The 18,366-nt window shown below is 41.0% G+C and overlaps 2 protein-coding genes across 3 annotated transcripts in view; both read right to left on the bottom strand.

The window, feature by feature from the left end:
* The window catches only part of npnta (nephronectin a), a 53,767-nt gene extending 47,990 nt beyond the window's left edge, over window positions 1-5,777 (bottom strand). The window contains exon 1 of the mRNA XM_080520935.1: window positions 5,622-5,777. Coding sequence (XP_080377061.1) covers window positions 5,622-5,692 — 71 coding nt within the window. The 5' untranslated portion in view covers window positions 5,693-5,777. The remainder of the gene's footprint in view (window positions 1-5,621) is intronic.
* Window positions 5,778-12,352: 6,575 nt separating this feature from the next.
* The window catches only part of gstcd (glutathione S-transferase, C-terminal domain containing), a 56,127-nt gene continuing 50,113 nt past the window's right edge, over window positions 12,353-18,366 (bottom strand). For both annotated transcript variants that reach the window (XM_080517373.1, XM_080517372.1), the window contains 2 exons: window positions 15,185-15,254; window positions 12,353-12,703 (listed from right to left, as the gene is read on the bottom strand). In XM_080517373.1, coding sequence (XP_080373499.1) covers window positions 12,513-12,703; window positions 15,185-15,254 — 261 coding nt within the window. In that variant the 3' untranslated portion in view covers window positions 12,353-12,512. The remainder of the gene's footprint in view (window positions 12,704-15,184; window positions 15,255-18,366) is intronic.

Consider the following 18,366-nt stretch of genomic DNA (forward strand, 5'->3'; position numbering starts at 1 on the left):
AACAGAGGACTATCTTATCTCATCTTAAACAACAAATGTAGACTGAGACATAGTAAGTGGAACTTCAGTGTCACAGAAATGGAAAGAAAGTCATTTTTGATGATGCAAACCTATGTTATATCTGTTCTTTGACATCATTTCCACGAAATACACACTGATCAACAGTCAAAGTGACGAGTAACTGCAGCTCTGTTAATTTGTATAAAGACATTTCGAAGAGATGGAGGTTAGAGAACGTCCACATAAAAAAAAGCTATCAGATTCAGCAGTAAAACAAATTATGCACAAAGGGGCAGAGTTTGAACTGAGGATGTGGGCGGTCAGTGAAGAAGGGTCCAGGAGGTTGGTTTGGTGCAGCTGGATGATGGTAAGGGGACAGAAACCTCCTGAGATGCAACAAGTCCTGGTAACTGGTTTGCAATGCTCTCGCTCCCACACACACACACACACACACACACACTCACACACACACACACACACACACACACACACACACACACACACACACACACACACACACAGACAGACAGTAGAGTCACGTCTCATGTTCTCGCTCTGCCTCCCTGCTGAATTTAGCCTGAGGCAGCTCTGCACATCAACACAACACTGAACTTAAACTGAGGCTTTGACACAATTGATCAGCTCACTTTTTTATCACACCAACAATAGAGGAATGTCAAACACACCTACTCTATTTCTTAGAAACATTTAAGAGTTGGAAAATTATGCCTTGAAACAATCAACAGTTGGGAATATATAGTGACATTGCACATTAGACCATTTTTACAGACATATTGTCCTCAGTGATATTCTACTAAATGAAAAGCTGGCATATCAAATTGAAGTGAGCATAATACCTGTATTTATTACCCTGAAGTCCTGAATAATGATCCTAAATTGCACTAAGCCTTGAGGGAACTCGAGCAGATAATTATTACCCTTCACGCATGCAGTGTGACACCTTTTTCTCAAGTGCAGACTGTGAGACAAGGTGCTCGCTTCAGAACCTGAGAGCTTGATATCCATACCAGGAATGTCATCTTTCTTCCACCTGACAGTGAAGAGCAGCCAGCTCATTGTTCACAGAGGAGCAATACAGAGTGCAGCGCGATAATCAGGACCATGAAGGTATATGGGGCACACTCAGAGTGATGATAATTTAATCTTTCTATTACCATTCATGACCCATTCGGAAGCATGCAAAGCGTGACAGCTGAATGGATTCTCCCCATAAACACCCAGAGATGTTTCCTGCTGTAATTTCCAGCATCCTGCTGTGGGAGACTTGCTTGAACCTGCCGAGCTAGGCTGAAGGCATGAATTTGTGGAGTTGTGGGGTCTTATCTGTTTTAAGTAACCATCTCAACTGCATACGTTGCCAGATCTGCTTGCTCCTGGCCAGAAATCACATTGCAGCCACACGGCCAAAAATCAAATCACATCAGGCCATGCTGATATTTACCTGAGGCAAAGGTTTGAACTTAAAGGGTGAACGTTGCTAGCCCTCTCAAACTAAAACATTTTAACACGAAGCAGGCATAGTACAAGATATTTAAATACATAACTACACCTGCATGGTGAACTATTTTCACTACACTACAGCCACGCGACAACTACCAAAATCCACTTTTAATCACTTTGATGAAGAAATGTGTGCTCTTGCAGAACTTTTTGTGACATTCTGAACCAGAGTTGGGCTGTGATCTCTTCTAATAAGTGCCTTTGGCCCGCAATAACTATAAGTGTGTCTCTTGCAAATGCTGAAGCATGTTGAGTCCTGTAAAGCAAGTTTTTAATGGACGAGATTTTTCGCTGCTACAATAAGTAATTTATTGGATTAGTCAAATTAGAACTACCGATGATCTGATAACTGTTTATTGCCATTGTTAAAGGCACTTAAGTACTTGCTACAGGCATGTTGAACTGCAATGTGCAATTTCATGGCCTCACAGTGCTATGTGCTGCTGACTCTGCCAACAGGCAACAGCTGGAGCTCACAACATTGCAGCTATCTACTCTCTTCCTGTCTTAGCAGAGAGGACCCAACAACTTGTCAGTGTGTTGGCTATTACACATGAATCCAGGAGTCTTCCAGACCAATTTGAACGTCGTTATGACCAGTAAAATTTAATCTTCACTACAAGAGAGCCAAATTCTGACCAGACACTTTCAATACGTTTATATAGGATGCTATTGTTACTGTTTTTACAAAAAGAAATTGAGAAAAAATCAACTGTATGTAATTCATTTACATTATTAAACCAACATGCAAGCATTTAATTTCTTTTTCTCTTTAGATACACTTTAGAAATACAGTCATCACAATTAATATATTGCTAATATGTGATGACAATTATCTTCCTCCTCTCATTGCCTGTGAAACCAAGAATTTATTGTTTTTTATGTTTTGACTGATGGTCCACAAAGATTGAGAAGCAGGTCGGAGGCCGGATGTGGCTTGCAGACCACCAGTTGTCCATGTCTGCAATGTCACACCTGTTTGCATTTGCTGTATACACACACACACACACACACACACACACACACACACACACACACACACACACACACACACACACACACACACACACACACACACACACACACACACTCACACACACACACACACACACACACACACACACACACGCGCGCACGCACGCACACACCCTTTTGGAGGTGAACACGGTCAAGTTTGCTTCATGCGATTAACAGAAACAATAAATAGCCAGTTAACCATTTAAATTAATACGAAAGAGGCAAATCCAACAAGGGTGGGATTGTAGTCATATGTGTGTATTTCAAAACATAAGTGGTAAATCCTTCGTAAGCACTCACTGGAAAATATGGAAATGCAGGGTAATGTATCACAGGGTATTGAAAAAATATTTTTTTCCTTCTCAGCATTTCAAATTCACAATAGTGAGAGATAAACACATTTAGAAATGGTTTATTGAAGATAAGTATAAGTCCAATATGTTTGAAATTGACCAACATGTTGGAAAGTGACCAAATGCAAAAATATTTCATTAGCCGTGGCAGAAAATATATCGATATAAGAGGAATTTCTTACATATTTCATATTGAGGTTTTACAATCCTGTGACAAAATCCTCTAGTCTAACTATGATACAGTAACTGTCACCTGCACTTCAAAGAATTTGATCTGATTACCTCATACCTCCCTATATTTGCAGATGAAACGCATCAATCAGATGATCTCCTGAGTGAAAGCTCCTTTGGTGAAGCTGGGATTCAAAACATAACTGCCCATTCATGTTTAAAGTATAAATCTGTCTAAAAATCCTTCACATACATTGATAATGTCACAAATACATTTTGATTCATCTATTTTTCCAGTAGATACCATATCATTATTGGGTTTCCTAAAGTGTAAAAACAAATGTAGCAATTTTCCTTATAAATCATTATTAAGGAATGACTTTCACACAAAGAAAGGATACACTTTGCATCTTGGCGGTGGCACAGCAGTCATTGTCACTTTCATTGGCCTCAGATTACGTTCGGGGTGGAAAAGCACTATATAAGTGAAATCCATTTACTGAACCAGACACTGTTTAAAAAAAAAACCTCTATATATTATTTTTTCAATTCAGGCATCCTGTTGTTGAGTGACCCACACAAGATGATTTCAGCCTTCCTTTCACAGTTCATCCCAACTCATGGAAGCTCAAATGTGGGTCTGAAATTACAATACCAACACAAGTTGGCAGCGGTCCATGGCTTTGGATTATTACTGAGGAGGTCTGGTATGTGCTGCTTGGCTGTGTCTGACTAACACTTTAGTGACATCACTGAGGAAGAATATCCCCGACTGTACATATCGCCTTCAACATTGGAAACACTGTTTCCACACCACGTCACATTCTGCTCAGGGCCTTGGTTACAAAACCAACAAACAAACACGAAAAACAAGAGCAAACAAAACAGTAGTTTCAGAGTTTGCAGGTAAGCATATTATCTGCAGCTATGGGAGAACAAAATGATCTTGCCAACGATGCCCGTGAAGGACCCTTCAGGACTGGATAGATTAGCCTGTTAGGAACGCTCTCTAAAAGGCAATAAGTGAGGAAGACTAGGTAATAAATGGCTTTTTTTGCTTGTGCTTGGTCTCAGGGGATATTTTCTCAATGAATTAATATTGAAGTGGAGACTCAGGCCCGGGCAAGTTTATACCCATAAAAATTGGCAATTTATAGCTACAGTGACAAGCCACTCCATCAGCTGGCATGTTAATAATGTACAATGTGCTGCTGCTGGGTTAAAGCAGATGATTATAACACAAAGGCAATGCGTGAAATAAAGTGAAACCCCTACATATTTCATCAGGGCTCTGCCTATCACACAGACATTAGCCATGGTGATTAAGAATAAAAACTCCCTAAATAACAATATTACATATGGTGGCAAATGCTAAACCTCACTTTTCTGCAATAATCTCTCTCCTCTACTTCTTTCTTCTCGGTGCACAGACACAATTTTACCTCTTGCTCAAACCTTTGAAATCCAAATTGCTTCTTTTGAAATAATTTTGAGCACAGTAGAAAGCTGCACTAAAAGGGAAAAAAAAAGATATATACCTCCAGATGTCAAAATATATTAAGAGGCAGGTGAAGTGTCAGTCAGCCCAGCAGGGCTTTCTGAAATGCACGCAAACTATTCCAGTGACAATTACCTTCAATAATCTTCAAAAGTTTTTTCACTCATTGGAAAGACGCTGAACATGAGAGAGGATTGTGCTCTGCAGCTCAGCCTGCCTGACAAAGATACACGAATGAAAATAAAGTACTTGGCCGCATGCTCTGCTTTAGAAAAATGGAATTTGGCAGTAGGGCTCTGTTTATGTAATTTTCCCACTATTTGGATGAAGTTCAGACGAGTAATTATTCTGAGAACCAGAAATTGATCTCATGTTGGCACCAATGAGCAAAGAAATTGTAGTTTTGATTTTATTTGGACTCTTAAACGGTTAAAGTTCTTTTAAATAAAGAATAAATAACAATCTGTCGATGTAAAAGCCAGTTGAATTACTGCTTATTTCCAGCAAAGAAAGGAAAATATGGGAAACGTGACTTAAACCTCACTCAGTTGTGTATAACATGAGATAGAGATGTCATATCAGTATTAGTGGGAGAATAACCAGTCATTATCTATCACGCTCAGGTGGGATGCACCTACAGACAGATTCAAATCTCGGACACGTGCATTCTTTGGGGTCTGGCACATCTTCACACACTTTATGAGAGTCATGTTCAAACCTGATCACCGGGAAATGTGCTGTCACATCACTTTAACTTTAGAATCAGCCTGACATCCGCACAACACAACAACGACTATCTCCACACAGATGATTATTACTGTTTGCATGTAAACAAAAGTTGGGTTAGAATGAGGAGTATTGACATCGTGCGCACTCGAGCGCATATTTTCATTTAGATCTTCATTTAACACTTTTAGATTTTACTATAAACACGAACACATAAAAAAACATGTTACTGTTGTATGATATGCGAAATGAAACGAGCGGCGATGAATTGAAACGTCAAAACGCGCTTTATCAGTGAGAAATGCTCTCTACTCTGTTCGACCACGCGCCCTTACCTCCCATCGAAGTCTGCATTTGCTCCCAAACAGCAGCTGTACAACAGCATTAACTTTATCCATAATTCCATGATTTGGGGAGTTACGCGCCCACGCGCTTTCCTTCGCTCCGTAAATCCAAGAGGAGCGCTTGAGAGAATCTGCGGAGGAAAACAATCAGAGCGAAACCCGGCGGAGTTTGTTGGAAGCGAGCTGGAGGCGAACAGGTACAAAAGATCTGCTGGCGTCCGTCAGACTGCTCATCTGCAATATTCAGGAGCCTCGGGGAGAGAAACGAGTCTGATCTCTGGAAGCGGAGCGACTCCGACGCGCGAACGTGCTTGGATGAGTGTGCGCGCGTGGAGCGGGACGCACTCTGCCGGGAAGAGAGAGCACAGCTCTCTCTCTCTCTCTCTCTCCCTCTCTCTCTCTCTCTCTCTCTCTCTCTCTCTCTCTCTCTCTCTCTCTCTCTCTCTCTCTCTCTCTCTCTCTCTCTCTCCTGACAAGTTCAGGCGGAGGACTCCACAACCAACAGCACCCACTGCAGTCTGACCTTATCTCCAAGATCCAGACATCACAAGGGACTTTAACCGTAACGTCATGACCTGCACCGGAGTCAGAGAAGGAAGAGGAGGATGAGGAGAAGGAAGCTTCACACTCAGCTCAGTGCGCACTTTGGAAAAGTCCTTAATTAATTGCGCGGCTTGCTGAGGCACGCAGGTGCATCGGCCACCCAGGTAGATGTTGCTCGGGCAGTAAAGACAATACAACTGCTGAGTCTGAAATCAGAGAGAACATAAACACAAACAGAACCAAATACGAAATGAAGGCTTTGACAAAGTTTGATGGCGACTTGACTGAATAGAAAGGCTTTTGTTGGACTCGCGTAATTATTGTAAATACTCCGCAAGCAATGTGGGTTTTGATAATATTTGCCGACGCACTGTTTCCAGCAACAGACTCTTTTGTGTCAAGTGTGTGGTAGCTTTTAAAATGAAATGAGCCCAAAGCTTTCCTGAGCGAAATATCAGAATCAGTTTATTATAATTGTTTTGGGAACAATGGGGGGTAAAAAAACAAAACAAAACAAAAAAACAAAAAAAACAAAAAACAGCTCTGGAGCTCCACCTACCAGCGCTGAATGAGTAGAAAAGAATGAATAGTGCAAATATGTGTGAGATGTGGTTGCGGAGAATCAGTCTATATGTTCAAAATTTGAAGAGACATATTTTCACCGTGACATCCAGGAGAACAAGCGATGTACTGAGTGGGTGGGGTCTTTTAAAATACAGCTCAGTCGGTGAAAATGTCTCCGAGGGCAGGTAGGTGGTTTTATGATTTGCTCTGCCATACCTGCAGGTCATTCCTGTTGTAGACTGCACTGTTTACCACACAGGCTTCCTATCAGTGATGAGGGAGGGGAGCTTGCGTCTATACTTCCTGTGACAGATTCAGTCTCTGTTGGGCCTCGTTCTGTTTAAAGGTGGGATATGTTTGTAGTCCTGAGGTGAGCTGAGCTGAAGACACTCGGACTTTGAAGCTCTCCACTCTCTTTATCTCTTTGGCATGAATGCAGAGGACCACGTATTCAGCGTGTTTCCATCTTGTGCCAATAATAGGGAAGCCTTTTTGTCAGACTTTTCTAATTATTGTCAGTACAAAATAAGCAATGTGAGAGAACTGAAACAAAGACTGTGATGATTCAAACCTGTGTGTTTGCACCCTATCCTCTGATATGCCACATGATGCAGTGACGGCATTGCCCTGGCTAGCAGTTGGGTGTCAAAAGGTCAGTGGGTGTCACACGGAAATTGGAAAACATGCGTACATTCGTGTCAAAAAGTGATAACATGAAGCAGTTTAAAAGACCATGACAAAATGGAAGTAGTGGTGTGGTGGATCAAATAACCCTGTAATCCATTGGGTTCCATGATGACAAATGCTGTAATTGTTTTAGAAAATCGGAAAATGGGTTATGGGAAAAGCTCAGCTGGCAGTGCAGAATGAGTTAAAGTAAAACTGCACAAACAATAAATAACGTGTGCCTATTTTTGGAGGTTTTCAGGGCGTTATATGTGAGAAGAGGGGGAGAGGCTTGTTCTCCTAATATATCATATTGAATACTATATAAAACTACTGTTAATGGTAAGGAGAAAAAACATTTGTAAAGTTTGTACAGATCAGGCTCTTGACAGCAGCCATAGTTATCTTACAGAGTTTTCAGTTTTTTTGTTCGACTAACAATGGCACGACATTTCTACACTTGTGTCTCTCACTTTGTACTTGTTGGATAATTAAGACACCCACTAAAAATTGCTCAGGCCTTATTATTCTTATTCTTTGTCGAGAGGTTATGATTCTATTAGTGTGGTTATTTCCCGCTTTCTTTGAAGGAGCACTTCATAATGAAAGTCGAATGAACTGCACTTGGTGTCTGGGGGCAGGATCGTAAGAGGCTGCCTCATTTTGGTGTGTGACAGCCGTCTGCTTTGAGAATCATTACCTGTCAGTGAAATGACTGTCCGGTAGGAGCTTAGTGGAAATGAGAGGGAGAGAAGGCACTGGTAACCAAACAACCTTCTCTTTGGCAAAGAAGATGAATGGGAGGAAGGTTTGATGTGATTACTGTGCTGGTCGTCCACAGTCACCACTGTCCTTTGACACATGGCACTGTTCACCTTGTGGCACCCTGTCACCAATCCAATGATAAATCCATGCGGCTGCACAGAGGTTTGACATCAAGCGATTGGAGAAATGGTGGCTGTGTATAATGAGACTATCAATCACATCATTTTCATGACTGAACAGAAGGAACGTCACTCTGTGATTTATTGCACTTATATAATAGTTATGGGTTATGCAGATCACCCAAATCATGCCTCATTACTAAAAACTCTGCTACGGATATAAAATGGCAACTGAGCAGAAACAGTATCAGTATTCAGTTATACCGTCTGAAATGTAGAGATCTGCATCTTTGAAAGAACAAATTGAATAAGACGTCTTAAGAAGCAGTTATTATTAAAGATATAATATCAACTGCATCTGAACCCAAAATTTAATTTCACTGTTATATAATATTGGAAACCTATTATTTCATTGGAGAGAATTTGAAGATAAATGAAAAGATGTCCAACCTGCTCCTGAGACTCCTGGAGTTACATTAATAGATTGATTTGAAGTTGAAGGGCACTTTGACCTTAAATATATATACATATAAAAAAAACAACTGTCTTAGTGATACAAGGATTAACATTGTTGAGTCACAGCAAAGATCCAGCTCTTGGGCCGGAGTGTGAAGACGTATGTTTTCCCTGACGACAGTGTGAGTGCATCCAATGTAAAGTGTGTGTCGAGTCAAAACATGCAGATCAGCTGTGGCGATATCGGCACCAGAAGGCGATCATCACCATCTGGAACACATGGCTTGCAGGCTGCTCTGTGGTTTGATATCTTGGCAGCAGGATGACCACGCATGGAGTAGACAATATGAAAAAAACAGGAGGTTATGCTGTTGGCATCTATACACTGCGTGATTTTGGCTATACCAGACAAAAAACAAAACAATGAAAATATGCTGAAGGCTGCAGAAACCATGCAACCAAAGAAGTACAGCGAAGAATACATTTAAAAACGATGATGCATGCGATTAGTCAATGAACGATTAAACCTCCACCCCATCATTAAAATTTTCATAAAGATACTTTTTTTACTAAAACAAGACAAACTGAATCTTTGCGTTGTCAATTATTTATGTTACCATACATTTTTTTTGCTATTCTTATCCAAAACACATCAAACAGGCTCATATGTGGCCTGTAATGAATTTTACAAGAATGATCTAGAATGCTGATACGGAGAACTACCTGCTGTGCTTATATTTAAACAGTCATGCCTTTGTGTCTTCACGGCGGAGGATATGTCCACCATTGTTTGGCCTGAACTGTAAACACATCAGAGACAGGAGAAGGGCTTTCGCTGCCTTTAACTCTGTGTCTGCTGGGATTGGTTTGAGCTCCAGCAGTTTATCTCTGACCAGGTTGACACGGACGGTGAGTGGTAAAGGAAATCTTTAAACTGGCTTGGCAGATTCAACAAAAGAAAATGTGAACATTTTCCATGATTATAAAGTAAAGCATATTTTAAAGAGTACTCCACTCAGGGTACTGGGCACGTCTGTTCTCATTTTTTATTTTTTTGTCTGTGCTCTAATAAACCTGATTGCATTAACTAGGCCATCCTCATCAAACTCTCCAGAAATGATCATTCATTAATGAACCATTCATTAAAAAAAAATAAAAAAAAATAAAAAATTGTCAGAACAGGGAGATGTGCAGAGAAGTGAACATCCAGAACTCTAGTGAGCGAAAACTGCATGATTTGTTTTGTTCTCAAAGTATTAAAACAAATAAAATATTAAATCAGAAATTATGTCAAAGTAACTATAACACACCTTTGTTATGCTAGAGGACCTAAGTGGTGGCAAATAGATGCTCAAGCACACAAAGCATGAATATGTGTATATGTGAACATAATATGTTAATATGGAGAGTTCGATTAGCTTTCTATTTAATGGAACATTATGCTAATCAGGTCAAACGTATTTTAGTGGTTCAGCAAAAAAAAACCTCTGCTGTTGTTATTTCATATACCTAGGATTTTATATTAGTGACTCCTATGGTGACCCAGGAGGCATGAACAAGGTTGCCCTTTGCCAAAAGCAAACATTTACTCCAATGGGACGGGCTCCAAATACAGAACTACCAACTGTTAGAGACAAACAGCCAGAGGCACCCGCAGCATTATAGAGTGGGAAAAAAACATAAGTTGGACAGAATGTAAAGGTCAGTTGAATTTTAATTATAAGTGATAAGTACAGTTCATAAAGCAACGAAAGCTCCATTATCTCCTGCTAAAGGTTTCCCGAGGTATAGACTATTCAGAGGTGAATTTAGAAACCTCTCAAAAAAAAGTGAAGAGCCAAACTTCAATATCCTTTCAGATAAATTTTTTAGTGGAAACAGAATAAATGTTCGACTTACTAAGCGGTGATCTACAGGGCTCACACATTTACCTGCAAGGAAAACTTTCTTATTGAGGTTCAGCGCACATGGTTGCCAAGTTTTGAAATCAATCACTTTATTAATAATTATTGTCTACTGCTGCACGGTGGAGTCGTTATTCACCTTTAAGCAAGAATCTCCTCCTTTTGGGGTGTTTTGCGGTTTGTTTTTATTAATCCAGCTTTATCTGACAGTAAAATGTAATCAAGGTTCACTGGCTACTTCAAACTTGGTGTTGGTGTGATTGATATCTTGTCTGTGTTTGTCCTACGACGGACTGGCAACCTATCCAGCTTGGAAAACACTGTAAGTAGAACAGTTCGATCAGAAACGTGTTTTCAGCTTGTTATTAATTACATGACTCGCTCAGAGTGAAGGCAGCTTTGCATTTCGAAAAGGTAAATTGAATAGTTGGTCGTATACAAACGGATGACCAAATTCAGTTGATCTGATTCAATTTTCATTTAGATGCCCATGAGCTGGACAAATGAGAATTTTCAAAGGTGTATTTTTGTCCTAACAAACCAAAAAAAAAACAACATCCAGTCTCGCCACCCTCCAGCCCCGGGTGTTTAAATCAACCCACTTCACACCTTCATATTCTCTTTCTCAAGCGGGCATGCCGTATGCAGTCCCACCTCCTCCCTGTCTCCTCCTTTGTACCTATATGCATTTCTGTAATGTGCACTTGTGCAGAGCCACAAGCATGAACATGGAGTCAGACGGCTCCTTTAGAAATAATTCCAGTCCTTGGAAGGAGCTGTGTCTGTGGCCATTCACCTCGGGATAGATTGACTCCGCTGACTGAATTTAGATGAGCTTTTACGCTGGAAAAGACTGCATCTCTTCTCGTCAATCCCTTCGGTGTGAGCAGGGAAAGCGGGCTATCTGGCTGCCGAGTCAGATTTCTCAAACAGCTGTGGTGCACAATCAAAGGTGACAAGACGGGGTTTTTTTTCTTCCAGAGAAACAGATGACTACGTTCACCTGCAAGAACGAAAGCCTTAAAGGAGGCCACGGTGTGTCTACAGTGTGCAGGATTAGAAATATGGAGTGTATTGTGCGATTTTCAGGCATGGGGCTGTGAACGGTGCGCATCTAATCAAGCACACTGACCTTTTCGCCAGCGTCATAAAATATTCATTGGTGCTGAAAAGTATTACGGGATGCATACCATATTCACACAGCTTTCTTACAAGGAATAATCAGGTTCGCTAGAGAACCATGACAAATGCTATATTTTACCTGATGTGATATGAGTTTCAATCCAATTTCCCTTTCTCTCTCCATCCCGCTCTCACACTCACTCTCACACACACCAAAGAGAAAGAAAAGCAGGTTGGACGAGATGGAGGTAATTCTCGCTTCGTAATTCTAAAATGCAGATGTGCTTCAGAAAATTGTTTTCGTTTTGTTTTTTGCCTGTTTTTGTTGATCAGAGGAAAGCTAACCACTGAGCGCGATCACAGAAGGCTGTACACACACTATTTGCAGGAACAGCATGTGGACGTATGGCGTACTTAATTCACAATGTGGGTGTGTAACTTATGCTGCTTCTGTGTACACAGTTTAGACAAAGACAGAAAAACCACATTGCCATTGGTAAGAGGCCTCTTACTGTCTGGGGAACAAGGGCATTTAGGTAAAGAAAAGAACAGCATTTCTCTTATGCATTGCTTTTATTTTCAGAGCCCATTTCTCACAAAAACTTCTGTAAAAAAAAACAAACTTCAAAATGTTGAGAGTAGATTAAAAAGGAAAACACAGCCATTACAGCACGAGGAGACACACAGTCTGACAAACTGTGACCATGCTGAAAAATTTCTGCTCTACTTCAGTGCCTCCAGTCCTAATTATGCACCGGTGTTTGCAGCTGGCTGCCGATAACTTCCCTTCCACTGGTCTGCAGCAGCCTTCCCACCAGCATGTTGTTTTTTGGAGAGCAGCTTTCAGGCTCCATAGTCATCACTTGCACAGAGTACCCATGAGCCTCTGCTGCCCACGACCGATCCAAGTCAACCAGGCCCATACATTGTTTACCTGAAGAGAAAAGCGGGAATAAATTAGACAATGTTGTTGTTTTTGGAGTACGAAACACTCTTATACAAACAAATGTTGAACCGGTAATGGATCAGTTTGGTGTTTTTGTTGAGCTGGGCGTTACTAAAATATACATCAAAATTGTAACAGAAATAACATAATAAGCATGGAGTGTGTGTTGTGACTGCGTCACTCAGGTACAGGGAGTACCCACAGTGAGTTTGACAACTTTCTCCATTGATTCGGAGGTGACTACTGCTACAACATACTTCAGTATGTAATACCAACAACATATATTTGGCAGATATGCAGCAAAATGTCTTTTTATTGATGTAATAGTTTAGTTACAAAAGAGTTTGTTTAAAAACAAACAATTGCAATCATGAAATACGGTACACGGTCAAAAACAAAACATCAAAACAATGAATGATTTTGGAAGTGAATACTGAGAGTGGGTGGAACTGCAATCAATAGATTTGATAACGTGTCTCTGCATTGTCCACTACAAGTCATTAGTAGCTGACTTTGCGTTTTGAGTAACTATTCCCATTCTGAAGCTCTGTCTCTCTGCAGCGTGACATTTCCCCATCCACAGAGCTGGAGGGCCCAAGAGTGGTTTAATGAGTGTGAAAATTAACCTTCACAGTCAGTTTGGTTTGACTTATGGGAATCTAAGCAGCTCTCATCCAGCTCCGAAAAGGAACAAGCACATTTTTGAAAGACATTCATTTGGTTTCATGGTTACTGAGATTTGAAGAATATATGTGGTATATTTCAAGCCATTCTGGCAACTTCTTATGACAACAGTAGTTTCGCCATTGAGATCGTCATCCATCTGTGTTCAACGCCTATGTTGACATATTCACAGCCAACATAAACATATCAGTCATTCTCTATGTCAGCCCGAGTTATAGCGGTGCTGCTATACTAATTTACATATTGTCAGACCCATTTTGTCTATTACCAACATACTCCGGGGTTTTGCATCTATCAGGACCCTACAGTGGCACTTATTCATCGTCAACATCTCCTCATGGATTATCGAGCTTCTCAGCTACGGTTTTTTTGTCCTCGCACAAGTTATGCAGTTCAGCAGTTTCTGAGCATGTGCGAGACATTAAATGTGAGCTTTGGGCTTGTGACGGTGCCTGAATGACGCCAGTCCTCCTTACCGGATCCAGACAGACGAGATCAAGCACGGTTAGAAAATGTTAGTGGGAAAGGTCGAACTCTGTTAACTGATACAGAGCAGAAACAACAGTGGCGGGTTGTGTCAGGTACATATTAAAGGGCTTCGGACTGACGGGGCATTGGGGAACTTTCTGAGGCTCAGACGGAGGCTTTGATAAGCCGGAGAGCTATCAGGGTGAAGAGTCCTCGATATAATGAAACACTAACGTCAAGCGCCGACACAGGCCCGAAGGTTTCGGTCTGACACAACACTTCCCTCCAAATCTGACAACACTGATCTGACAGCTGTTCAGCGCAGCTGTTTTGTCACTCTGTAGAAATCCCCCCATTATCATTTCACACACTTTCTCAAAAGTTGGGACCTTTTTTGGAAAAAGTACAACAGTGGGGTTAAGTGTGAGAGAAGTCAGAAAACACATTCAGTATTTCAACATGACGGTATCTGCTGGACAGAGATAACTGCAGACGTGTCTAAAACTATTCAACAAAAGATAACTCCTCCAACTAGTATTTCTCATGCAGCTGGGATTTCCAATGAAACTATATAAAAGATGCAACTGCACAACATCAATAATAATAATAATAATAACTTGCATTGATATATTGCCTTTCAAGTGACCCAAGGACACTTCACACAAACAAGAACAGATAAACACTGGCGGGAACAGGCACAAGATGTATAGTCTGTAGAAGCGAGAGGCCGTAGGCTTGCTTGAAAAGGTTGGTTTATAAAAGGCTTTTTCATGTGATCAGGGACAGCACCTTGAGGAGTTTTGTTGGGAGAAAGTTCAAGAAGGCACGGGCTGCCGTGCTTCAAACATTGTCTCCAAAGGTCTGCAGTCTGTTATGGGGCTATAACTGTAGGTTCTGGTGGAGTTTGTTATCATTTAAAAATAATCACATCAGTCCCATACGCTCTTTACGTTGTGGCAGAACTTGGCAGCTTGTAATTGGATGTTTGTGGCTCTCCAACTTTAGCACCTTGATCTGAGTGAAACACATTCACAAACTGGTGATCGCGTCGAGCCTGGACAATATGTTGTGTTCACACCTGCTTTAATTCTTCATGGCAAAGTTTCAACAATGTGCTGGAAACATTCCTCAGAGACTCGGAGATGTCCTCCGACACTGACAAGATAGCATCGTGCAGTTTCTGCCGATTTAAGTAATGTGAACAGCTCAGGTGGTGTCGGGAAGGGCATCAACTATAGGCAGCTCGGAAGGAAGCAGTCTATAGTGTGAGATACATTGTGCAGACGCTGTTTGGAAATGAGGAGAAGACTATAGTACCGGTGAGTCGCCTCTCAGGAGGCAGCTGGACAGCAGTTTGGTCTGCGAAGCGACAGAGGATCATGTGTTCCTGAAAAATAAAAGACAGACTGTAAGTATCAGGAGCGGCTTATTACATTTCACACTATCTGTCCACATTTAGGAAAAGACTTCCTGTGTTTTGGTGCAGTTACTGCTGCAATAACAGCAAAACCACACAAACATAGGGCATGATTGGATTCATTCATATCTATATTTCAAATTGGCCATTCAGTAAACTGAACACTGTTGTGCCTGAATTGATTCTGCTTTTCTGTAGATCTGCTTGTACATGGAGCAATGGAGCCAATGTTCAGCATGGTCATGGTTGGAGAAAGGCATGAAAAACATCTCAGCTGACCTCGTGTCGGAAATTGAATGCAGAAATATGAATCGTAACGGCAAATGTTGTTATGTGTGCATTTTAACACTGACGACATGGCTATAAAGGCTGGGGATAGCTATTAGGGAACCAATTTTGGCCGATTATTTCTAACATATTGGCATTAATATAGATATAATGGTAAGTAAATATCCCAGAATAATGAGAAATTGATCTTATGATGGTGTATATTAAAACAAGTGAAAATAACTGGATGTTATATTTTGGTCAGATCTCATGTGAACAAATGTGATATAAAACACATGTGGGCCACTTTGTAGGATAAATATGGAAACATAGTCTAATGCTGAACAATGAGCAGAGTGCCTCGCTTATATCGTCAAAATAACATTAGTTGAATGATTAATCAAGAATGAGCTAATTTAACAGCCGGCAATACCGGAATGAGCAAAACATTTCTAAATCTTGAATGGCAACACACAGATATTGTAAACAGAAGGGGAAGAAAACTAAAAAGTACGGATGCATTCCAAATCTGCAAATACTACAATCTGCAGCCAAGCTCGCTCACAAGCCTCCTGTGTTCTTTTGTGATTAGTGAAAACCCCAGCAGCAGACGCTTTGTCTGCCTGTTCTGAGTCTGTGATAAGAATCATACGGGGAGAACTGTTTCTCTTTTTACTGCTGTTTATTGCACAGGACATGGGGTCACTTAATGAGGCTTTGTAGACCGAGTGGTGCTCGAAACAACACTTGTTTTGCTGATGTTTTTGTATTACATGAGGGTGTGATGTGCATTTTCAATTAGTGGGAACACGTTTGTGTGAGTGAGGATGAAATATGACTGAAAGCTGTGTGAAAGAGAAATAATCTAATGGTGGCTATGAAGAAGTGTGACAAAGTAAATGTGTACATTTTCCTTCCGTTATTGATAGCAGCAATATAATGTGCAGACATTCAACTGAAAGTCCACGAGAGACCATGTGATGATTTCCTTGGGTAATGTCAACACTTGAGAACGTGCATTCCTTCCACTTCAACAGACAAACCGGGTGAACCCACGTAATTCATTTCTAACCAAAGGACACATTTTCCCATTATGGCTTGTACCTTGTTATAGTTCATGGAACAAGTGACTCAGAAGAGCGGTTAGTCATCTCTAACCTGCCTCTACTTTAATTGATCTCATTCTTCACTCGGCGGGGTCGACACTGAATGCAAGGCCACCTAGCAGGTGCTTAAAGTTAGTGCTGAGCACCAATAGCTCACACCATTAGCCCTTTATTCCAGCCATACACTATACGTCAACGTACTGTCATTCTCCCAAACTGCTGTAGTTCAGGAAGGACAACTATGGCGCGGCTATAAAACAATGCAATGCGGCTTTTATTTCTGCAAGTGTTGTCTGGGGGATAGCGAGTGGCGATGTAAGGAAACAGTGGGGCTCTATACACTGAACCAAAAATAAATAGCAAATACGAAACAGGGCTGTTGAAAGCAAAAGCAGGAGGAGGCATGAAAGATGTAGAGCTCAGGTTTAAAGTGGCAGCTAATACATCTGCTGGTTTAAATAGAATATAGATTTCGCCTGCTGCGTGGCTGCATGTTTAGATTATTATTTTTTTTTAAAAATTTGCCGATTGCTGAGGTTTTTTTTTACTTCTTCTCTATGGGATTTTGGACAAATGGCAGAAGAATTACAATTCCGTATCACACAACCCAGCAATTTCCCAATGTCACGTAAATAATATACAATTTTCTCTGTTTCTCAAGCTTGTTTCTTTTAGTTGAGGTAGGGGAAGGAGCTAAAGGTGGTCCGATGTTGTGACATGTCAACTCTTAAGGTTGCTCTGGTTAGGACCTGCAGCTACCTCTGCAGAGATTCTCCCCGGGGGCACTGGCAAGTCCCATACATCATCATGGGATCGGCCCTCCCAGAGTACAGTTGTGTGTCTGTGCTGAGCGATAAGGGATTGGGAGACTGGAGGGTACACGCTCACCCTTGTAAGTGCTTAGGGAATCTTTGTTCCCCAGAGAGTGATGAGTGCAAAGATCACTCTAATTCAGTTGTACTGTTTGAATAAATAAATAGAAAAGAGGAACAGTTTAGCAGAAAACACCGACAAGGAAATAACACCATTGGTAGGAATGTTAAAGTCATCTTAATCAGTATTTAAAGGTTTAAAATTTTTGATATAATCGATTGTTTGGCAAAGGCGGATTTACCCCATTGCATCAAAATGTAGGGCAAGAAATTCGAATCACGAAACAAATATAGAAATGCTTACAAAACGTTTTCACATCAGTGGCACTGTTTAAAAGGGGAACCCTAACCTGCCTCAACAATGAAGGGAAAAAAACAAACAGGACAAATGATGTGAGAATGAATCTGATATATTTAAACAACAAAACCTTTCCCCTGTTTATTGCCCCAAATCTTGATTTTCAGCCATTTTAATATTGGATCATATGAGCTGCATTCAGAATCTGCTGTGTCTGTGTGAGCTGGTCTGGCTTTGCCCATACATGCCCATCTTGGGAAGAGGAGGAAGTACTTCCTCTCGTGGTGCCATGTGCCAGAGCAGAGTTGCCTAATTGTGTGTATCTGTGTGTGTGTGTGTTTTGGGGGGGGGGGGTGATTGCAATGATGTCATTGGTTGGCTCAATGGCTTGTTTTCTGGCTTTGTGTTTAATGCGGCGGTAAACCAGAAGGACACGTAGGGCTGCAGCCCTCCAGGATCTGAGTTTGAGACTCCTGCTATATAGGGTTTGATTTCTGATTCGTTCGTTGGAGCAACACACTTTGCAAAAAATTAAACAG

The sequence above is a fragment of the Blennius ocellaris genome, assembly GCF_963422515.1.
Source record: "Blennius ocellaris genome assembly, chromosome: 3".
NCBI lineage: Eukaryota > Metazoa > Chordata > Actinopteri > Blenniiformes > Blenniidae > Blennius > Blennius ocellaris.